The following is a 24759-nucleotide window of genomic DNA, read 5'->3' as shown; positions in this document are numbered from 1 at the left end:
TACACGAAGTCATCCGCTCCCGGACGTTTCCGCCGTCCAGGTTCGGGGGTGTGACAGATTTGTTTTATGGGTTTATCATTGTTCTTTACCAAAATTGACACCATGATGTATTTCATTTCTGATTTGTTTTATGGGTTCGATTTTGATTGTTCTTTACCAGATTGAGGCGATGATGATTTTTATTTGCGAAACAAGTTGGTGAAACAGCCATAAATTTTACGCCAAATTTAAACTTTTTCAATCATAAATAAAAACCAAATATCATTGTTTACAAAATGTTTTCAAAACATTTTCCATCAGAGTGTCCCAAAAATCATAACATAAGGATGAGGAGCGGTACAGTCACGCCTTCGCCTTTCCATGATCTCCTGAAGTACCTGAAACAATAAACTGAAAGTTGTAAGCCCGAGGGCTTAGTGAGCTACCCCCAAAATACCAATACCACACTGACAATACAATATCAGTAATAATCAATCAATCATCATACATACTAGGCCATCGGCCTGACTGGACCGCCCTGCCGGGCCTACAGTCTGTCTGAATCTATCCCGAGCCTTCGACATGAATGGTCCGCCACGTGGGCCTACAGTCTCCCGGGACCGCTTATAGGGTATATTGGCCTTCAGCACAAAGCAGGACCGCCTCAACCGAACCACCAGCAAATAACCATGTGCGCATACTATCATATACAGGCATATACAAACATCAAACATATATGTCACACTGATCATCGATCATAAAATTCTCCTGTAACTAAAGTACCTACCTAGCAGGTCACTACATACCAATCCCTACGGATCATAAGAGCATAACATACTGTCTACCCCGATTCTGATCTAATAGATCATAACCACATGTAGCATACCATAACAATAACAACTAAAGGGCCGGCCTTGGTGCCGTAGACCCTATCAATATAGTGGGGATAACTCACCTCGCAGATGTTGACACGAACGGTAGACTCCAACTCTCGGATCACTTGACACAGATTCCACCACCTATCATCATAGTACATCATACTCATAAGTCCTTAACCTTATAAGGTACTCCATAATCCACTAGTCAACCCATGATCAAGGTCAAAGTCCTCAGTCATGGTCAACAGTTCATGTTGACCTTAACTCGCCGATTACCCTTGGCTACTCGCCGAGTTCCCTGAAGTACATTCCAATTTGCCGAGTCATCGGAGTGACTCGTCGAGTCCCTTTGATTATTGATCAAACTTAAGGTCACCCGTCGAGTTCCCTCCTTGCAATTCGATGGATACACACTTATACATATCCTAAAGAAAACTCATCCAACTCACCGAGTTGTTCTTCAACTCGTCGAGTCTTATGGCGTTCTTCATCGGACTCGCCGAGTTGTTCATCCAACTCGTCGAGTTCACGACCATATTCATGTGACTCGCCGAGTCCATTCAGTCCTTTTCCACCATACAAACATATTTTGAGCCATGCAACGGTTCTAACTCATAGATCCAAGCTTCTAGGGAATGCTTATCACGTAAAGTTGCAAACTTTACGTGCATGCATGACTATAAAGGCTCTAAATGTCTATTCTAAGTGCTTAATGGAACTTCATGCTCAAGAGGGACCTTAATCACAACCAAGACTGTGACTTTATGCTTCTAGAATCCAAGGAGGGTCCAGATCTGAAGTTACAACTTCAGGTCTAGCCCATAGCTCATCATACCAACTTGAAAATCCATAAAAAGCCCTAGAAACTCAACAAAAGGGAAAAGGGAAGCAAGAATGGCACTTTGATGCCTCCAAAGGATGCTAGCTGAGGCAAATCCTGCTTCCCACTCCTTCCTAGCTTCAATTTCCTTTGCACTCTTAGCTTCTTCCTCCAAGATCCTCTTTTCCAAGCTTCAAACACCACACCAAAGCACACACACGAATTAGGGTTTTAAGGGGGTCTCAAAGACTGTAAAGAGGCCAAAGGAGACTAAGGCTCCTTTAAATAGAGGTGCAAACCTCGGGATTTATGGTTTCCACTGCCAGCTCCTACTCGCCGAGTCCAACATGGACTCGTCGAGTAGGTCACTTAACACGCGATCCCACCTCGCTGCTATTCGACGAGTAGGTCAACCAACTCGTCGAGTAGAGCTTTACTCAATAAATCTTATTTAAGCAATACCTTAGAATCGCGGCGTTACAGTTGGGCTATCGAAAGTCGGGTGAAATTCGGGTCCGTATTTGGCAGGGCAACTCGGAAGGCATATCCGATTGGATATGCAACCGATGATTGCAGCCATACTGGTCTTTGCTCTCCCTTTTCTGAGCCTCCTTTACACTGTTCCGTCTTTTGTGTTCTTAGTTGTCACTGCGTAAGAAATTAGGGCTTTTTCTTGCTTTTTTTTTTCCAGGATGAGTTTCAAAAAGAAGATGATGTTGCAATCCTTGAAGTCAGCTGATGGTTTCTGGTAGTTTACAACAACAGATGTTCTTCACAAACCTAGGTAATTACTTATCAACATTTACATATAGTCAAATGTGACTGTTATTATGATATGTTTATCCCACTTTGCACTGATTGTCTTATATATATTCTTCCTCTTTCACCTTCCTTTGTACATCTTATGTTTTCAATTTTAACAGAGGAGGAAGTCGATTGTTTCAGTGAAAGAAGGTAAGAGTTTATTCCAAGGTTGTTATCCATTATCTGATTTATATTCTTTTTTCCCCATTTTGACTAATTTACAATCATTCATCGAATTTATGATGTAAATCTTACCATTTTCTTACTGTACACAATGTGTTTGAAAAAAAGGCAAATGATTTTCATTTAAAAAAAAGTTGATGCTTCATGGCTTAAACATTTTTTGATGTCGTAGAAGGACAAAATTTCATGAATGCTCTTCATTGGGCAAGTGTTGTAAAGGACATTCAAGCTTGAGTTAACCGGCTCAAGGCCAATAGCATACATAGGTTTCTAAATACAACAATGGTATTCGTATTTTAGTCAACACTAATGCATAAGGTATTATATTTGAATGTGTTCTGCTATTAATTATTTAATTCCAGATTTGTGACAAAAAAAACTGGCAACTGTTAGATGCATTTAACAACAATCAAAGTTGATCTTTAACAATTATAGTTTGGTAAAAAAAATTAAACTATTGTTGCATGGGTCTCTAATATGTTGCGTATGAGACATAAAAAATGGGTAAAAAAATGGAAAGATCGGAACTTGGGAATAACTCTGATACCAATACGGACTGCCCATTTCAATTGTTGTGCTTTCTTAAATTGCATACGGTTCAAGTTTCGATCCATTTCCAATTTTGTTTTGTGGACTGTGGGTTTAAAATTAAATGATCCCTTTTATTTATTTTATAAATAATATTAAGATGTAGGATTTTATGATAGGCGTTTGGCCGGAATCCCCAGGTTTTAGTGATTCCGACATGCCTCCTGTGCCACCGGAATGGAATGGAATATTCCAATCTGGGGAAGCATTCATCGCTACAAATTCCATATGGGTTGCTTTAACTTTTAAGTGGATAATTCCTAAATCAATGTTTTTTCGAAATTCATTTGATATAATTAAATTATCTTTGCAGACACATTTCAATTACTATCTATTTCGCAAGATAAATAATTATTTCACAAAATACCAATTACTATTTGGCAAAATATGAATAATTTTGCAATATATGGATTCTTTTGGAAAAATAATAGTTTTTTTCTTTTCCACAAAATATGAATTGTTTTGGAAAATAATAACTTTCTTTTCCACAAAATAGAATACAAATAATCGTTTCGCATATGAATAATTTTGCAAAAATAATAATTTGTTTTAACCTTAGCTAGAGTAAGGTTTTTTGTCTTTCATATTTTGACACGGAAGTTGTATTTCTGATTGTGCGTCACAAACCGCGATATGTTTTTCCATTCTTATCTTTTCTTCGCATCATTTTCAAAGGCTACACAATATTACTTTCTAAAACAGAAAATAAAATTAATTTAAAAGTAAAAAAAATGGTTATAATTTAGATATTAGGAAACAATGTTGGGCTAAAAAAATGAGCACAGCTACTGAAATGTGACATCGATTCTGTAATATTCTAACTTTGGGAGATGAATATTAGTTTTTGTTTCGGTTTTGAAGGCACCATCTTACTGCAACAGAGAATGAGAAGTTGAAAGTGATTCTTCATCTACACAGTCTTTCTGATTATATCCATTATGTTTAAACTTTACCTGTTTTGACTCAATTATGCTTTTTCATCATATGTTTCTTCAGCAACTACTGGAAAGTGATGACTTCTACAGAATTAGATTACCATCTAATGTATTACATCCTTCTGGGAAAGAGTATGTCATTTCCTCAATGAAGGCAGTAAGTTTAAAACCAGTAACTAGACATTATACATCATTCTTTTTTTTTTTTTTAATATAAATTGCTTAAAAGTGCTGATTGTGTTTCTGTTACTTCAGAGATGTCTCCCAAAGGGTAGCTTGGATGAACATATTATTATAAGGTGTTAAACATTCTAGCTGTCAACTATGGTCCTTTGGGGGGATGACGATATCCTAGGCAGTTGATACTGGTAAGTTAATATCTAGTGACATGGTTGCCCTATTTTATAATGACTTGCAAGTAAATAACCCCGTGTTATACAATCTTGTAAACTAGACACTTGGATGGACTGAATTAATTGTTACTTTTGATTTTATTTTGGGCAAATTGCATACAATAGCAACATACTTACATCTTTATAATGAATTACATATTTGCGTAAAAAATCTGTCTTTAATAGACCTTTCAACCGCTTCATTGGCGACATAGATGTGGTAAAGGGTAAAACTGGTAATTGATGGCAATCTTTTTTCACACAGGGCCCTTTCATGCATGAATGCTTGTGATGTTTTTTTTTTGCTTTTTTTGTTTTTTTTAGTTAAAACCTGTTTTAGCATGAAACACGAAATTCAGAATCATACTTAACACGTTGTGCTTTGAAAAAACATTTCAATTATAACATTATATATTTTTTTCTTAATATCCTTTCATTAAAGTTAAAATATGGTTTCTCATTTGCTCTACAGCTTGAGCATCATATGTAATATTTTTTACTTTTTATAATTTGATTTAAAATAAATAGACACATGTAATGAGTTCGTACACCTTCATGTAATCCTGAAAATGATCCAACAATTTATGGAGATTGCTGATATAATTGCACTTGAGATGATATAGCAAGGGAGGATAAAAGGCATGGCCTTTGAATGGTACTTTTCAGATTAATATTTTCCTTCTTGGGTTTTGTGTTATTTGTATGTTATTGTGTTAAGGGTATAATCGTCTTTTTCATATTTCATGTTGATCAGGCTTTAGGGTAGACATCAGATTGGTTTAGAAGAATGTGTTGTATGTGATACTAAAAGTTGCTAGAGGAAGAATAAGTACACACATAGTGGGACTGGTGCTTCTTCTCAATCAAAAAACAAACTTGATAATGATCTTTTTTAGGGTCCTTTGGATCACCCAAAACAAGAAGCCAAAAAGTATGTTTCTTTTATTGTATATATGTTTTTATTTTATGATTCATATTTATGGAAGTGTGTTTGATGTGTTTGTGGTTGTGATGCAGAGCTGATTTTCCTCAACTTGCAAATCAAGGGAGTTGGCTTAAGAACACTCCCGGAAAAGGAGCCACTATGAGTCGACAAAAGTCTGGGAGTGGAAAAGTTGTTGAAGCTTCTTTTTCATCATCTCCTTCATTGAAAGGGAAAAGAGATGTGATGGCTAAACATTCAGGTAAACTTCCTTCACTTAAAGGAATAGCAATTTGCTTTGTATATATCATCCTCCTTACAATTCTTCTTTCTATAGCATTAATTCTTTACTTGTGTTTTTGCAGAGGCAATGGACTTCAGAGATTGGTGCAAAAATGAATGGAAGAGAGTTTCAGCGTCGACGAAAATATCATACTATACATGACAAATCACGTTGACGATGTCCACGTCCGAACACTACATGACATGTTTGAGAAAGCAAAAACAGATTGCTCTAAATAATATGTTGTTGCGTTCAACTACTTCCTTTCCTAAATTTCTATATATGACCTATCCAAAAATGTCCTGTATGTTAAATATGTCTTCATCAATATAATACTATGTTGCAATACATCATACAACCTGAAAAAAGAAAAAATAAAATGACACAACGCCAACGACGCGCATGATTCCCATCTAGTTAGAAAAAGATCTTACAAAATTATATTATAAAAAGATCTTAAAAACGAAATGTAAAAAAGATTAGATACGTTTTAAGGATAATATATTAATTTTATCATTTTGTTCTATTGTGTTCTTATTATCACAAACACTATATTTTAGTTATGTTTAGCCCAGTTCTATTCAGTCCAATCCAACTTTGTTCCATTACCAAACGCTACCTTAGATATAGAAAGAAGATTGTTAATGTTACTGAGCTAGGCCAATCCCTTATTTGGGGCATTACTGTACATGCATTTATATCTACAAATGATCCATAAAATGGGCTCTTGATCACTTTATAAATATCTTGTAACTCAACCGACAATTTCCTTACTTTCAAAACTAAAGAATGTTGTTGAGATTATGTAAACCGGGCCTTTTATGTGTCATTGATGGGGCCCGGATATGCGGGGAGGCTCATTATACGCTTGTCAACAACAGGACCGCCAACCGTGAAATGATAAAGGCTTTGGTAGTTCGATCCCGTTAACCCAAGAACATCGTGCACTGCAAATCAACAAAATGGATGTGACGCAATATTGATGTACATTCTTTTTATTTTTATTTTTAATTATTATGGCACTTTACTTACGTTTCATTATACATAATAACAACATACTTGGATTTTTTGACATATAGTGGTAACGTACATATAGTTCCTTACACATAATAGCAAACACACTTGCATGTCTTTATTGTAAAGAGCAATATGTCATAAATAAAGCACATTTCCATATTGGTGGGAAATCAAAAATGTAAATATGTTGTTATTGTGGGTAAACAATAAATTAAATTGTTGTTATCGGTAAAGAAATATAATACGTTGCTAAAATGGGTAAAAAAGAAATTAGATCGGTAACATCAGTAAAAAAAATGCAAGTGTGTTACTATTATGGGTAAAAAAAATACAAGTATGTTGCTATTATGGTTAAAAAAACATATGTTGTCGTTGCTATAATATGCAATTTGCCCAAATATAAATATCTAAGATTCAACATTCACACTGCATTGTTTGTTTTGTAGGTTTTCGAAACTATACGTCTAAATGGGGAACAAAATTCGTTGTTTTGTAGGTTTACTCTAAAACTATATTATAAGGAGCGATAATTACAAAAGGTTAATTGTAGAAAAAAAAAGAAACCAAATATGGTAAAGAAGTTTTAGAATTGTAAGTATCTTGCCATTATGAATACAAAAAAAATACATTGCTATTATTAGTAATGAAATTGAAGTATGTTGCTATTATGGTAGAGTAGTTGAAAGAACATACCGGGATCATCAAAGAAGCAACCAATGCCAGTTGCAGAAATCCCAATCGCATGTGCTTCAAGATACAAGACTTGACCAAGAACTCCTGTTTCCCAAAACAAACGTGGATACATCCACACGCCTTTGTTCTTTAAAGTCGGCTCAAGATGTGCCACCATACCAAGACTAAAACAACCATCACTTGCTATATCCTACATCGCAAACTTCATTTTCAAATTTCCACCATTTTTATTGTTTTAGTTACTAAACTATTTTCTATACCGATTAAACCATTATACTTTATTTGTATTATTATATAGAATAGCACAACGTACTTTTACCATTATATTGATTTAGCTACTTCGCTATTTTTTTTTGTACTTTTCTATATTTTGTCTCAACTTTAATAGTGATGTAATTGGATGTCACCATCTTCAATGTATCATGTATGCACCAAATTTGGTGTAAACATGTTTTTTTAGGGATATTAGCAAGAAATAGCAACGTACTTCCATTTATTTGTTAATCCTATTTTTATTTTCGTTTTATTCGATCGTTGCACTTTCAGTTAATTTCTTGTTTAGGCATTGCACTTGAAAATCGACCCAATTATAGCATTGTGCTTTCTAAACTTTTCTTATTATGACATTCAACATTTTACATTATAAAATCCATACAATTATCGCAGTGCAAATTGTTTGTATTTGAACGATATTGCTATGATAAGGTAAAATTTATAGCAAGAAATAGCAACGTGCTTTTTATTTATTTGTTTATTGTAGCATCCTAGATTCATTTCTACCTTATAAAACATCGTACTTTGAAATATATACCCAGTTATGTAGCAATGTCATATAAACACAAAGGAATTTTCACTGATACAATTGAGTATATTTTTCAAGAACAATGTCCTAATAAGAAAAAAAAAAAGGCTGATTATCTGATTCTGATTCTAATCCTTCAAGATCCTGTGATATTAGAAGAGGAGTACCTGATGACATGAAAGATGTTTTGAAAGCTTCATGCAATCGGCTCTTCCAAGCTCATATAAAGGCAACTCCAATGGACAACCTTCTGGTTTTTCCCACTTAAAATCAGATCTTGTGGCCTTTTTAAGATCATCAAAGTGTTCTTCATTTCTAACAAGAAAATACAACCCTTTTGCCAAACCAACAACTCTATGTACAAACAATACACAATGCACTTCACTGTCCCAATCCATGGCTCGATATGGTAATCCCAATTGACGTTTTTGCCCTTCTTGAAAACCCGAAGAAAGACAATGAAGTAATATCTGATAGAATTTTTCTTTTTCTATTGATGTAACTCCATCCATATCAACTGCACTCCTACGTTTCCTAACAAGTTCTCTTAAAGTTAAGGGATTGTATGAATTCGCACTTAAATTTCCACTCTTTTGAAATGATTCGATAATGAAGTTTTTCTCTATAGTTAATGGTTTTTTTATGGCTTCCGATGTTCTATAGATTATATCCCAACATATATGTTCTTTGCTAAGTGAATTGGGTTCTCCTTTCCAATCTAATTTGGAGAATTTTGAAATGGCCAAGCTTAAATCTCTATAATTTATATCGATTTCTTGAATTCCGTTTGGAAAAACAAGAAGCAAACAATCAGGATGTTCAAATTCAATTTCGTTAAGTTTACCTTTCACTGTTGTTGATGGAATTTTGAACTCCGGATAAACATCAAGCCCCATTAGTTTCTTCAATTCGTCATGTCCCAATCCATCTAGCAACTTCACGTCCCACCCCTGACCGGCGGCAGCCATTGAGACGGCGGCAATGGCATGACCAACGTCGTGGTTACAGTACCTGAAAGCTCTTTCGCCGTACTTCCAAGCTTCCCGCCAGAAAATGGAAGAAAGTCCGATAAGAAAGGAACCGTTTGGAAAGAAATTGGTGAAAAATTCAGATGGAATTTGAGTCCTGATCTCCAACGAATGCTCTTTTGGGGCGTAGTGAGCTACGAAATAAGAATCGGAAACGGATTCAATTGGTGGTGATATGATGTAAGCTTCTGTTGGGTGTAAATTGCCACTGCTAGGGTTAACTCTAAGCGACCATGTGGAAAACCCAGTTGATTTCCAAGCTGATAACGCGAGGGAATCGTAAAAGAACTCAGAAATGGTGGCTTTCGAGATGGGTTTTGGAGGAGGCAGAGCATTGAACAGGGAATCGTAAACAGGAGAACTGTCGGAATTAGAAGGGTGGAGGAGAGGGGAGAGAGGGGCGGAGATGTAGCGGCGGAAAGGGTTTGGTTGGTTGTCCCAATCAAGGCCACGGGGGCCTCTGGCGTAGTTTGTGAACGAATGTTTGGTTTGGTTGTGATAAGTTAGAACTTGTTTTAGCAACTGTTCTGTATTTTCTTGTAAGGACGATGTAGAAACTGACATGGTGAAACGTGGTGGTTGTGGGTGTCTGAGATTGGTGGTGAAAGGGAGGAGGAAGGTGGTGGACGGACGGAGGAGAGATTGGGGATGGTGGAATTTACGGTGGAAGGATTGCATTTTGATGAGTATCTGAAGTTATTCCTATGTTCCATGGCCAACATGAAGGTTACCACATGTTAAGCATAAGCATCCAACAAAGTAAGTTTCTTTTCTTTTTTTTTTTTTCTTTTTTTTTTTTTTTTTTTTTGAAAATTTAATAATCTAACCACAAATACAGTTATAGTCAACAAAAATAAACATTTTCTTTTTCTTTATGAAAACTAACCATTTGGTTCGAAACGGACCATTCTAGACACAAAACCCAGCAAAAACTTTGTATTATAGCTCAATGGTATTTATATAGGTCTCACACATAAAAATCTAGAATACGCATTCTGGATTTTGCAATTCCGAAGATCGATCTACCTACATTTCGGACCTAATTTTCAGCATGGATTCGTCAAACTAAATGAGTTCTAGTTCTACTTTTTAAGTTACTTACATCTGACTTTACAAACAGCTTTAAGTATTTCAGAATAGTTTCGAATACGGTGAACAAGTTTGGAATACGATGATGTAGACTTAAATTTCCCTTTTTTTTTTTTTATGTTTTTTCTATCGTTTTATGTGTATGAATCTCATATAAGTATCTTGGATTGTGTTTAAGATCGTTTTTTAGACTGGAAATAGTTTGTGTAGGCAATCCAGAATGTTATCGTAAGTCCGTTGACGAAGAACGTAGTTTATGATAGACTCGTCGCAAAAAAAAAAGAGCGTTCTCAACCTTTTAGGTGTTCCCATTTGATCATACTCCTATATATAGGAGTAGGATCAAATGAGAACACCTAAAAGGTTGAGAACGCGAGAAGGTTGAGAACGCGAGAACATGTATATTTATTTATGATTCCATGTATTCATTTGTGGAGAAATGATAAATTTTTACGCACAATCAACATGAATATGCTTTTTCTCTTCAATTGAAATTAAAGGCGTAAAAATTTATTATTTCTCCACAAATGAATACATGGAATCACAAATGAATATATTTTGTTCTCGCGTTCTCAACCTTTTTGGTATTCTTATTTGATCCTACTCATATATATATATATATATATATATATATATATATATATATATATATATATATATATATATATATATATTGTTATGGACATGTTTCGACAATTTGGTTTTACTATTATTACATACGTTTATGCAATTAAGATTTTAATGTGTAATTTAGGGGTGAGTAAAAACCGAACCGCAAACCAAAAAAACCGAAAAAACCGCATAAACCGAAACCAAAATGAATACAGATGGTGCGGTTTTTAGTTTTGCAAAAACCGAAAATACTCGTTGCGGTGCGGTTTCTAGTCTCGTAAAAGCCGCAAAAAACCGAACCGCACCGCATATATATATATATATATATATATATATATATATATATATATATATATATATATATATATTGATATTTATAAGAAACAAGAACTTATGACAATTAAAATTTCTATAAGTATAAATATCTATGTTATCAATGGTGATTGTATATTTTTAAGCATACATTCAGTGATATTTACAATAACAAATAATGTTATGACATTTTTTAACATTTAAATATGAAGAGTACTAGTGATATAGTATCATTTTTATGAACACATTAATTGATATTAACGTATGTACTTGTGAAACAAATATTATATTATATTCGTATAATATTCAAGCATTAGAAACATGTTGGATGAGTGGTTATGTAATTTGATTTCAAATCAAGAGGTGGTGGTATCGGTTTATCTCCAATAAATGATTAGCACTCATTATCTGAGTCAAAGTAACTCGCTGAGTTACTTGAGTTTTAGTAAAAAGGCAAAACGAAAACAAAAAAAAACTAACAAAAGCCCGCAAAAAAACCAAACCGCAAAAAACAGCAATAAAAAACCGCAAAAACCGAATCGCATAAAACCAAATGGTGCGGTTTCTAAATTTCAAAAAACCGAAGTTGCGGTTTTCGGTTCGGTTTTGGCCAAAAACCGCACCGAACCGCACCATGCTCACCCCTAATGTGTATGGTAATATATTTTATTTTTAGTCTCCAACATCTAGTGACTCGTTCGATGAGGATAAGTTGACAATAATAGATGATATAGTACGTTTTGAAGACAAGCAATGCCATCTTGTAGACGCAACTGCATTAGAAATGATTCGTGATTGTCAACGTGTGAAACAACGAATGATAATCCTGGAAACCTCATTACCGCCTTCAACGGTTGAGGAGCGGAGAAAAGTAGCATTGTATAACATGCAAATGCTCCTCATTGCTATGTCTGAAGATACACGACAATTTATGACCTCAATGAACATCATCGAAGAAACACGTACGACAAGTCCAACAATAGAAGATCGAGTTGAAATGACTGATAATGGGTTCGACCTAATTGAGACCTATATGAAATTGTTTGAAAATCATGTAGACACAACTAGTTTACACCAGATGCAAGTTCCCGGTTATCCTAGAAATGTAATATAAAAATTTAATACTGTAATGACTTTTGAAACTTAAATATGTAAACGAAACAATAGGTTATCTAAAATGACAATGTTTTTCATTAACATTAGTACAGAGATCATTACAAATCCTAATACATACTCATATTGGTTTCTACAAATTAGGAAATTGTAAGGGATACATATTTTGTTCTCGGTCAATAAAATCTCCTCTAATTCTAACGACATCTATTAGACGGTCCCGTTCTGCACGTAACTTATCAATCTCCACATTTGCATTTTGAATCTATTTCTTAGCTTCTTTAATCATTTTCATAGTTTCAACAACCCATTTTCTTTTTCGTTTACTTGTTTCGCTAGATCGTATGCACGTTGATATAGTGTCCGACTTGTTTCATAGTCCCTTTCGTTTGCTTGTTTAGTGGCCTTCATAGCTTGGAAAAATGTCATCATGTATTTTACTCGGTAGTGGGAAATCCAGGCCTTCCGGAAATGAGGTTAATATCTGAACAAACATAACAATCTTCTTCTTCACAATGCAAAAGCCAAACTCAGATGAACTTATTCTCAACTTATTTCTACATTAAATGCCATGTCAAAAATGCATATTAATAACGATACATATTAATAGTCGGAAATGTCATGTCCAGAATAATTGTCCGAAATGTGATGTCCGGAATCTGTCTCCAGAATGCGACATTTGAAATGTGTATTCGGAATATACATACGTGACTCATATTCTTTAGGAATCTATGACATATATGATTGATTTGACTATACATGAATGATTGATATGACTTTCGGAATGTCAGTTTGGTATATTAGTCCGGAATGTCAGTCGAATACAATATGAACCACTATAAATAAGACATTGGAATTGTAGAACCTATAGAACTCCAGAATCATAAACCTTTAGAAGTCTAGAATGGCAGCAAATCAACCCTAGCTGTATCGTGATGGTCACACTTGAAAATTTTGTTTCACTTTGAGTTAGATGTTCCACAATATCGAACTGAAGAAGAAGTGAAGGCTAAGTGTGTAGACGTAGGTTGAAAAGTGAAGAATTTTATCAAAATTTATCACAAGCTTGACAACGAATTGATGGATGAAGATGAACAAGTAATTTTACAGCTGGCAAGGGTGAAATACATACACAAAAATAACGGGTTTGATTTTCCATATAGGCATGCTTGGGTTATGGTAGTTGTAAATTATGTTTTTTTTCTATCTTTGTAATGTCTAACAAATATTAGGGCAATAATAATATCTTGGGATATCTTTCATTAATCACTCCAAAAATCGATTATAAACATAATTAGCTGCATATTAAGGGTGAAATTCAATGTCTAGAAATTCAATATCCAAAAATCGATTATAACGTTAATTTGTAGTTGGATTTTTTTTGGTATTGTTGTGTACAAGTTGTAAGCTTTTATGATTATCAACTAAGTTTATGTAAAACGTATTACCTAATCTATGCAATATGTAATGTTTGCTTGCTTGTTGGAATATCAATATGGATTCACATAATTAATTTCAATTACATAGGCAATAAAACATACATCAAAGGGTATGGTATTTCCCATTTAGATGGAGGGGGAAGAGGGTGCATGGTTTATGTCTTGTAGACGGTCCAAAACACATCAGCCCGAAAATATATCTGAACCATATTGACTAACTTATGGATGTTCGAATGACGTGTTGCCGTAATAGCATGGTCGCACATTATACCCAGATTGCGCCATTTACCACATGAACATATATGACGGTTCAAATCTACAAAAAAAAAATTTAAAATCAAAAACTCAATAAATGTCGGATGGGAACAGAGACATGATCTATGGCGGGATCTTTGTTGCTTGCCACCGAGCATACTTTTGCATCCTTTTATGGAGCACCATTTCTGCATAGGGGGATGGTAAGTTAGTCAACATCCCTGAAAAGCAAATATGATCAAATAAGGTTTTTGTACATGTAAAAAATAAGAAAAATTAATTTAATATGGCACCAGGTATTTTACCTCCCATTAAACTGCGTTCAACAAACGTCTGTTGAATGTAGTCACGAATTGCCTCACTAAGAACTTCACAAGCATCATGGGTTAGCCGATGAAAGTTTTGTTCAAAATTAGACATAGTATATGACTTGGATGTCATCCAGAACAAAGGTTCCAATGTCCTTCCAGAGACGACTCATTTTCACATGTACATGAAACAAACATTAGAAGTATACTCATAATAAGAATCATGGAATACATGATCTATGCAAGAGCTAACGACATCGTCCATATTGGTTATAAACAACACTTCCCTACCATGTCCGAGAGATTCCTTATATATATATATATATATATATATATATATATATATATATATATATATATATATAATGTGTTTATTATTATAAAAATACTCGTTTATAAAGGTTAGATTACTCAATTTCCTTTCTTCTATTAATAATCTAAAATGTATTTGGTAAAAGACTGATTTTTTAGGAAAACCATTTGGATTTTCAGAAAAGCCAATAAGAAGTTTCAAAAATAGTCCCAAACACGTCCTTATTGTTAAAATTTTCATTACAACTAACAATCGAATTATCAATTTTAAAATTTAAAAAGTATTTATAGTATAAATTTTTTTATTTACTAGAAATTGCCTGGTCTCCGGACGTAAGTTGGATTAAAATTGCGTAACAACGAAAATGTAGGGAACAAACATGCAAATATACAAAACTAATATGAACAAAGTGTGAAAACAAAAAGGTATAGAGAAAAGACATGACAATATATTACGGGGGTGTAACATCCTAAACTTTAAGACCAAAAATTTCATTTTAAATTAAATAATTATAAAGCCATTTGTCTGAAAACAATCATAGTATCACTCATATGAGAAGCCAGGGTATCGATAGTCAAAACATGTCATGATGAAACAACATCAGAGTATAAATCTCAAAGATCTCTGGTGCGGAAAATGTAGTGTGATGTGTTGTGATCATGCTGACTCCTTTCCCTTCAAATAGGAAGTACCTAAAACCAAATACCATACAATAACATACTGCCTAGCATTTCCGGGTGCCAGCCTACCCCTTCTGTCTCTTTCAACTGGTAACTGCCTAGCATATCAGAGTGCTGGCCTACACCTTCGGTCTCTTTCAACTAGTAACTACCTAGCATATCTGGGTGTTGGCCTACCTCTTCGGTCTCTTTCAACCGGTAACGGGGACTATTTCACCCCTACCCCTACCACATATCATCCTAACACACAAACAATTAGTCGCATACTGCCTAGCATATATGGGTGATGGCCTACCCCTTTAGTCATTTCGACCGGTAACGAGGTCTATCCTACCCCTCATACCACTACCACGCAATATCATAGCATACTAGCACAATAAGCATAACAAATAGTGGCATACCAGACAATTATCGCAAAGACAATCATCTCAACTATAATCAACTACTAGTGGGCCGACATCGGTGCCTTCAACCCACTTCTACCGGAAGGTAACTCACCTCAAATGCTGTAAAGTAGCTAAACAGTCCTCGACTCTGATATCAACCCCACTCAAAATCTTACACATAAAAGATTTCCTTTAAATACCCCTTTCATACTCATAACCCCTTAAGAGTTAACTTTGGTCAAAGTCAAAGTTAAAGTCAACACACTGGTCAAAGTCAACATTTTGGGTTGAATAAATCCGCCGACTTGGTCCCATCAACTCGTCAAGTTCCATAAATTAGAATACCCTGAAATCGCGATCCAAATCGTCGAGTTCCTCCTATCAACAGAATCGGGACTTTCCTACTCAGCTTATTGAGTCCACCTTGAACTCGTCGTGTCCTTCCTTTTACAAACTCAGGACACTTTGACCCAAATCGTCGAGTTCTTCAGTCTGTTAAGCTTTCTTAATGGATTAAGTCACTAATCTTCAGATATAAGCTCCATACTTCAAATATAGACCAGAAATGTCCTTAAAAGGGTAAAGTTTTCAACTTTACCCGTTAATACCCTTCCATAAGATAATTAGCTCAAACCCTAACTATAAAAGATCTAGATCTTGATCTAAAAACCATCAATACTTCAGGATAAGGTGTACAAACAAAGATCTGGAACTTAGAGACTAGATAAACACGTAAAGCCTTCAACTTTCTCTTCATGCATGGACCTTTGGAGCTTAAAAGGCCAAAATGGTAGACTAAAGGTTTCATGGGGCTTCTATGGCCATAAAGTTTGCATCTTTATGCCATGAAAGCCCTTCAAGACCCTAGATCTAAAAGGGTATTCACTTGGGTCGTCCATTTCCAAATGATCAAGATATTTGGACCAAAAACCCAATAAGAGTGTTAAGAAAGAGATCTAAGCAATCATTTGGAAAGTTTGAGACTTGCTTACCAAAAAGTAACAAGGATGGGGTGAAGTTTATGGACCTACAAACTCCTTCTTGAGTCCTCAAGCTTCTTCTTCTTCTTCTTCTTCTTCTTCTTCTTCTTCTTCCACAAGCCTTAAACACACAAAACTCTCTCAAGGATGGCTCACAAACTCACACAATGCATTAGGGTTTCGAGATTTAGGGTTTGGGACTTGGAGGCTGTAAATGGGGCCAACCTATGGAGGTTAAGGTGTTTAAATAGGGTGCAAAACCCTGAGAATTATGGTTTCATTCTGCTAGGCGTACTCGTCGAGTTAAGGCTCTTAACTCGTCGAGTAGACTTTACAACCCGTGTCCAATTCCATTCTTACTTGACGAGTTTGGGGACTCCAACTCGTCGATTTCTATTTAAAAGTGAATAAAATTTCGAATTAAATACATATCTAGAACAGAGCGTTACAAATCTCCCCTACTTATTTCAAACTTCGTTCTCGAAGTTATCTACATCTGAAAATAGCTTTGGGTAGTGTGCCCTCATCTCATCCTCTGGCTCCAATGTCTATTCTGAGCCATTGTGGTGCTGCCACTGCACCTTCACCAACTCTACCCTCTTGTTCCTCAGGTCCTTTGTTTTCCTATCGAGAATGGCTACTGGTCTCTCGATGTAATTCAGGCTGTCATCCACCTGAATATCCTCTAAAGGCACGACTATAGAGTCGTTTACTAAGCACTTCCGCAGCTGGGATACATGAAAGGTGCTGTGGATCTTACTAAGTTCGGCTGGCAGATCCAGTCGATACGCAACCCGGCCCACCTGGGCCAATACCCTAAACAGACCAATGTATCTGGGGCCCAACTTGCCCTGCTTCTTGAACCGGATGACACCTTTCCAAGGTGACACCTTTAGGAGACCATATCTCCTACTTGAAACTCCAAGTCGGATCGACGTAGCTCTTATGCCGACTCTGGGCCATCTGGAGTCTACTTTAGACCTGCTGGATCTTCTCCATCGTCTTAAGTACCATTTCAGTACTCCCCATGACCCTCTGTCCAACCTCACCCCAACATATTGGGGTTCTACACTTCTTCCCATAAAGCATCTCGAAGGGAGGACGGTCGATGCTAGCGTGGTAGCTATTATTGTAGGAAAAATATGCCAAGGGAAGGTAGGTATCCTAGCTACAACTAAAATCTAAAACACATGCCCGCATCATATCCTCTAAAGTCTGGATGGTCCGCTCGCTCTGACCATCCGTCTGCGGATGAAAAGTCGTGCTAAAGTGCAAACTAGTACCCAACTTGTCATGAAATTTCTTCCAGAATCTGGAAGTGAACCATACATCTCGATCAGAAATCACGGAAACTAGTACCCTGTGTCGAGCTACTACCTCTCTAATGTAGATATCAACCATCTTCTCGGCCGAAATATTCTCCTGGATCTGAATGAAATGGGCACTCTTGGTCAACCGATCCATGATGAACCAAATCGAAACCACTCCTTGTGCGGTCCTAGGAAGCTTCGTGATGAAACCCATAGTAATATCCTCCCATTTCCACACTGGGATATTCAACGGCTGCCTCTTGCCGTGAGGTCTCTGGTGCTCAGCCTTGACCTTCCTGCAGGTCAAGCACCTCTCAACGTACCAAGCTACATCCCGTTTCATGCAGGGCCACCAATAATAGGGACGAAGATCTCTATACATATTCGTCGCTCCGTGATGGATGGAAAATCTGGACTTGTGCGCCTCTTCCATCAGGATCTAGCACACACCGCCTGCATACAGAACCCACACTCTACGGTGGAGTGTCAATAGCCTGCGGCTATCATATTCGAAGGAGGAAATCTGACCCACGATACGCTCACTCTTCTGATGTTCGTCCTTCATAGCCTTCTGCTGGGCCTCCCGGATCCGCTCCAAAAGCGGAGTCATTACTGTCATCCTCAGGTAGATGTCTCTGATCGGGGCTGCAAATGCCTTGCGGCTAAGTGCATCGGCCACAACATTGTCCTTTCCCGGGTGGTAGAGGATCTCGCAGTCGTAATCCTTCACCACGTCCAACCATAACCGTTGTCTCATGTTCAGATTTGGTTGGTCCATAAGATACCTCAGGCTCTTGTGGTCCGTGTAAATGGTACAACATAACCCATAGAGGTAGTGTCGCCAAACTTTAAGGGCGAAAACAACCGCTCCCAACTCCATGTCGTGCATCGAGTAATTCGCCTTGTGAGGCTTCAGCTGCCTCGAGGTGTAGGCGATGACGTGCCCCCTCTGCATCAACACTGTGCCCAAACCTGAGATAGACGCATCACAGTATACTACAAATTCCTCAACGCCCTCTAGCAGGGATAAGATCGGTTCCTCGCACAACCTCTGCCTCAAAGTCTCGAACACTGCCTGCTGCTAAAGCCCCCATCGAAAGACAACAACCTTCTTTGTCAGCCGGGTCAGGGGTACCGCTATCTTGGAGAAATCCTGAATGAATCTCCGATAATATCCTGCTAGCCCGAGGAAACTCCGAATCTCAGATGGAGACTTCGACACCTCCCATTTCATCACGACCTCCACTTTGGCAGGGTCGACCAAAATATCATTCTGGTTGACAAGGTGCCCCAGGAACTGCACCTCGTGCGACCAGAACTCGCACTTGGAGAACTTGGCGTACAAGTTCTCCCTCCTCAGGGTATCCAACACCTCTCGCAAGTGCTCCTCGTGCTTCTCCTGCGTCTTGGAGTAAACCAATATGTCATCAATAAAGACTATCACATACCGATCCAACATCAGTCTGCATACGTGGTTCATGAGGTCCATGAACACGGCAGGAGCATTGGTGAGCCTAAAGGACATCACCACGAACTCGTAATGACTATAGTGAGTCTGGAAAGTCATCTTCTGTACATCCTCATCTCCGAATCTCATCTGGTGATAGCCTGAACAAAAACCGATCTTGGAAAACCAAGATGCTCCCTGAAGCTGGCCGAAGAGATCGTCAATCCTCGGGAGTGGGTAACGGTTCTTCACGGTTACCGTATTCATCTCCTGGTAGTCTATACACATCCGATGTGACCCATCCTTCTTCTTCACAAACATGATAGGGGCTCCCCAAGGCGACCTGCTCGGCCTGATAAATCCCTTGTCTAACAGCTCCTGCAGCTGTGTAGACAACTCCTGCATCTCGGGAGGAGCCAACCGATATGATTCCTTGGCTATCGGAGCCGCACCCAGAATTAGGTCAATCATGAACTCCACCTGTCTCTCCGGAGGTATCCCATGTAACTTTTCCGGGAACACATCAGGATATTTCCTCATAATTGGCACATCGCTCATGATCGCCTTACCCTCCTCCCGGGTATCCATAACATAGGTGACATAACCTGTGCAACCCTGCTGAAGGTAGCGCCTAGCCCTCGCTGCTGAACACAAAGTTGGACCACGTTGTGGCCTCTTGCCATGAATCACCAACTCTCCCCCACTTGGGGTCCTAAAACGAACCAAATGCTACTCACATTTGATCACTGCCCCATTAGGGCTCAATCAATCCATGCTGTCACACCCCCAAACCAAGGATGACGGAAACGTCCGGGGGTGGAGGACTTCATGTATAGCATCATAACAATAATTGCAATAGTGATTTAAGCAAACACAACCAACATATATATATATATATATATATATATATATATATATATATATATATATATATAATTGAAAGAGTTACATCATTGTATGAATTACATGTTTCCAAATCAATTACAATATGTTGACAAAATTTGAAATGTTTGACGCCTTAACGTCCCATCCTCAAAAGCACTTTGTTACCTGTTTAGTGATTTCCTGAGAATACAAGTTGTTTGAAAAAGTGTCAACACAAGGGTTGGTGAGTTCATAAGCATTTGTAGATGGTTTATGAAAAGCTTTTTCTTGTAAAAGTAGTGTTTGTTCCAGAAAAATCCAATATTTTCCTTAAAATGTAAAAGTAGTCTTAAAACCCAAAGACCGAGGTGTACAAGTAATTTGTTATACTTATGATAAAATAATGCAAGTTTAAATCTATGTAAACTCGTTTGATCTACATGAATTCCCCGCAAATTCTATGTTTGTTAATACTTGATGTGAGCTATTATAACCATACTATGACCTAGTTGGCCTGAAACGACGTTCTTCTGGCGTTGGAACTGTTATGACATTTGTCACCACAGACCTGCCGGTCTAGCTGTTGCAAGCAACTCAGGTGTGGGTTTGTCAATCCCAATAGAGATCTATATACAACTATCACGCTCTCCCTCTAGCAGACTCTGGTTACAATACAAGACTTATTGGTAAAGTGAAGCATATGTCTCACAAAAGCCATTAACGAATTCACGTGTAATGTAATGGAAAATTCCTTTTTGTATGAATGTACCCTTTTTGTATGAGTGTGTTATGTGATGTATCATAAACTATACCTATTATAGTTTATCAAAACAAGGGTAAAAGTGGTAATGTACATAAACTATACTTAACATAGTTTATTCAAATGTTTGTATGTAATAGATGTACTTTGATTATAACAAATTGTTATTTCTATGCTTTGTCTAGAAAACCTCATTTGCTAATAGATGTATGTCTACATACTAGGACAATAATTTCATATATTGCAATAACATATAATCACATAAAGAGATACACCTTGCTCAACATGTTACAAGGTGAAATGAAATTGATAGTATTTTTTTGTTGATAACATTTTCTATCCCTGTTTTAGAAAATTTGTAGAAAAATCATCAAAGGTCCAAATCAGAATCCAAAAATTCTGAGAGTTTGGAAAATGAGTCTAGTTTCTCCATAATTTTTATCATGATTTTTAATGACATCTAACTTGTGTGAACAAGTCCATAATCACAGACTGTTCCGGATTGATATTTGAAATGATACGAAGTTTTGTCAAAATCACCATAAATTGTAGAAAAATCATATGGAGATGTGCAAGTAGTCATTTTAAAGCTAAGAACTTGAACTATTTGCACCTAATACAATTTTGAAAACTAAAATGTTTATGTTGTCCAAAACAGTCCGTGAATGGAGTCCAACTTTTCTGATGAAGGCTGTTAGAAAAGTCTAGTTATGTTCTTGGTGTTTTAACTTGTATTCCCCCCCCCCCCCCTTAAAACTTAGGAAAACATAAAAATACAGGGGTATGAACTCACCTTATGTGATTTCAGTAGATGATTGTTGGAGAAAGGAAGTGTTCAACTCAAGAACACTTGGAGATGTCTTGAAGATTTTCGAGAATCTAACATCAAAGTGATGGAGTTTGTGTAAGCAATCGATGATTGGAGTAGGATGAAGTTTAATAATCACAAGAAGGATGAATTATACTTACCAAGAGTATAATAAAACTTGATGATCAGCCTTGGAGTCTCGAGCTAGAGGAAAAAGTTTGAGAGAAAAGTTGTGTGTGATTTTTGGTGAAATGAGAGCAAGTAAGTGTAAATGAGGAGAGAGGTTGACTTATTCCAGCTCTTAGAACGTGGGAGGGGCTGATGATTGATGGAAAGGTACAAGGAAGTGACTAGGGATGGTGGGGAGGAGTGTGGGTTAGCCATGGAGTGGGTATGGTGGTTGGTTGTGACATAATACAAAGAAAAGCCAACACCCAATCTTTGTACTCCACCCACTCATTTCTTGGATAAGACTTGCACCAAAAACGTGGGAATTAATGAATTATGAGACTTTAATTGATAAAATAAAGTTTTGGGTGAAAATCCCGCGTTAAAACGATGAAAAACGAAGCCAAAACGAAGTCGGAATCGAAAACTGGGAAAAAATGGGCTTCCCTGCGAGACCTCTCGGTCCTGGCCGAGGTTCGGTCCCTTCTGATCATGGGCCGAAGGCGAAATGGGGCGAAATGGAGCGAAGATGGGTAAGAAGCGAAATGGACCGAAGGTGGCTTCGGTTCCTTGTGTGAGGTTCGGGCCCGAGATCACCCTTCGGGTTCGGTTCAACAGCCTTTGGGTTCGGTCGGTCTAAGAGGGTTCGGTCCCTAAGAGGACTTTTGGCCCTAAGAGGGGTTTCGACTCTTTAAGGCTGTTTTTCGCGTAGACTTTCGTTTTCGAGCGGTTTTTGACTAAATTAAGGGCCGGGATGCCCCGAGTGATTTTAGAGAGATTTGGGAGAGATTTCACATTCTTGGAGAGATTTGGGAGGGATTTGACATTCTTGGAGAGATTTGACATATTAGAGAGATTTCACATACGGAGCAAGATTTGGGAGAGATTCCACATTCTTGGAGAGATTTGGGAGAGATTTGACATACTTAGAGATATTTCACATACAGAGAGAGATTTGGGAGAGATTCCACATTCTTGGAGAGATTTGGGAGAGATTTGACATTCTTGGAGAGACTTGGGAGAGATTTGACATACTTAGAGAGATTTCACATACGGAGAGAGATTTGGGTGAATACGATTGAGAGAGGTTTCGTTTGTGACATTTTTGAGTGTCCAGCTTCGCAATGAAGTTCCGTAAACCTCATTAAGTCATGTTTTAGGATCTTACACACTCCATATGAGTATGCAACATTGTTTTATCGTTTGGTTCATGGTTTAGTACTAAGGCTAAGGAAAATTAAACACACGAATTTTCCAAGTGATATTTTCTCATTAAAAATAGTGAGTTATACAGTAATTACATAACGTAAACCCTAATATACAAGGTTTAATTGAGTTGATCGGTTTGACACGTTGACTTTGTTTGACTTTGACTTGACCCGAAATTGACTATTGTCACAGCACCCCCATTAAAGGGAATTTTGTCCCGAAATTTACATTCTGACAGGGACTTCAAGAGTTTGGGAAGAGACGCGGGTATTTTTCTTTCATTTGATCTTCGCGTTCCCAGGTGAACTCAGGTCCTCGTTTTGCGTTCCAACAGACCTTCACTATAGGAATACGACTTTGTTTCGTTCTTTTGACCTCCCGATCCATATTCTCAACTGGTTCTTCCACGAAATGGAGACTCTCATTAACTTCAATTTCGTCGAGAGGTATCACGAGAGTCTCGTCGGACAGACACTTTTTCAAGTTGGATACGTGGAAGGTAGGGTGTACGTTATTAAGTTCTTGTGGTAATCGGAGTTTGTACGCTACTGGACCAATCCTGGCAAGGATTTCAAACGGTCCGATGTACCTTGGGTTTAGTTTCCCACGTTTACCAAATCGTATCATTCCTTTCCAAGGGGAAACTTTTAGTAGTACTCGATCACCGACCTGGAATTCCAAGGGTTTGCGTCGCTTGTCCGCGTAACTCTTTTGTCGATCACGAGACGCCTTCAGTCTTTCCCGAATTTAAACAATCTTTTCTGTGGTCTCCCTTATGATTTCAGGACCAGTAAGTTTGCTATTAGGGACTTGTCCCCTAGCTAGTTGAGTGTCCCATACTTCTGCCCAACACAGGGGTGATTGGCACTTGCGTCCATAAAGAGCTTCGAATGGGGCGACCTTGAGGCTAGTGTGATAGCTGTTATTGTAGGAAAATTCAATAAGCGGTAAATGGGTATCCCATGCCTTACCAAAGTCTATCACACAGGCTCTCAACATGTCTTCTAATGTCTGTATGGTGCGCTCGCTTTGCCCGTTGGTTTGTGGATGGTAGGCCGTACTCATGTCTAGCCTGGTTCCCAAAGATTTCTGTAGGGATTGCTAAAATCGCGAGGTGAATCTACTATCTCGGTCGGAGATAATGGATATTGGTACACCATGCAATTGCACAATCTCCTTGATGTACGTCCTGGTTAACTTCTCCATCTTGTCGGTTTCCTTTATCAGCAGGAAGTGCATAGACTTGGTCAATCTGTCTACGATTACCCATATGGTATCAAGCCTGCCTGAAGTCTTAGGCAGCTTGGTTATGAAGTCCATGGTTATCTGTTCCTACTTCCATTCCGGTATATCAGGCTATTGTAGTAGTCCTGAGGGTTTAT

The 24759-nt window shown here is 37.5% G+C and overlaps 1 protein-coding gene and 1 long non-coding RNA gene across 2 annotated transcripts; one reads left to right on the top strand and one right to left on the bottom strand.

Annotated features, from left to right (window-relative positions):
- Nucleotides 1–5066: 5066 nt before the first annotated feature.
- On the top strand, nucleotides 5067–6081 carry LOC145094036 (uncharacterized). The gene is made up of 4 exons (XR_013703198.1): nucleotides 5067–5234; nucleotides 5334–5510; nucleotides 5597–5763; nucleotides 5867–6081. It is a non-coding gene; the product is annotated as an uncharacterized LOC145094036 (long non-coding RNA).
- Nucleotides 6082–6411: 330 nt separating this feature from the next.
- LOC145094035 (nitroreductase family protein) lies at nucleotides 6412–10055 on the bottom strand. Its single transcript, XM_079032291.1, has 3 exons — nucleotides 8464–10055; nucleotides 7495–7684; nucleotides 6412–6731 (listed from the first exon to the last, which is right to left on the bottom strand). The coding sequence occupies exons 1-3, from the start codon at nucleotides 10000–10002 to the stop codon at nucleotides 6604–6606; spliced, it is 1857 nt and encodes a 618-aa protein (XP_078888417.1). The 5' UTR covers nucleotides 10003–10055; the 3' UTR covers nucleotides 6412–6603.
- Between the last annotated feature and the right edge of the window lie 14704 nt (nucleotides 10056–24759).

The sequence above is a fragment of the Lactuca serriola genome, chromosome 3 (assembly GCF_051521515.1).
Source record: "Lactuca serriola cultivar US96UC23 chromosome 3, Lser_US96UC23_V15, whole genome shotgun sequence".
Lineage (NCBI taxonomy): Eukaryota > Viridiplantae > Streptophyta > Magnoliopsida > Asterales > Asteraceae > Lactuca > Lactuca serriola.
Note: the sequence above shows the minus strand (reverse complement) of the source record. Positions and strands in the feature narration are given on the sequence as shown.

Bases quoted from the DNA above. Each gene is read 5' to 3' on its own strand.
- LOC145094035 (XM_079032291.1), bottom strand. From the start codon at position 10,002: ATGCAATCCTTCCACCGTAAATTCCACCATCCCCAATCTCTCCTCCGT. The intron at 7,685-8,463 runs GTACTCCTCTTC...TTTGCGATGTAG, and splicing joins AACATCTTTCATGTCATCAG to GATATAGCAAGTGATGGTTG. The intron at 6,732-7,494 runs GTATGTTCTTTC...GTTGATTTGCAG, and splicing joins TTGCTTCTTTGATGATCCCG to TGCACGATGTTCTTGGGTTA.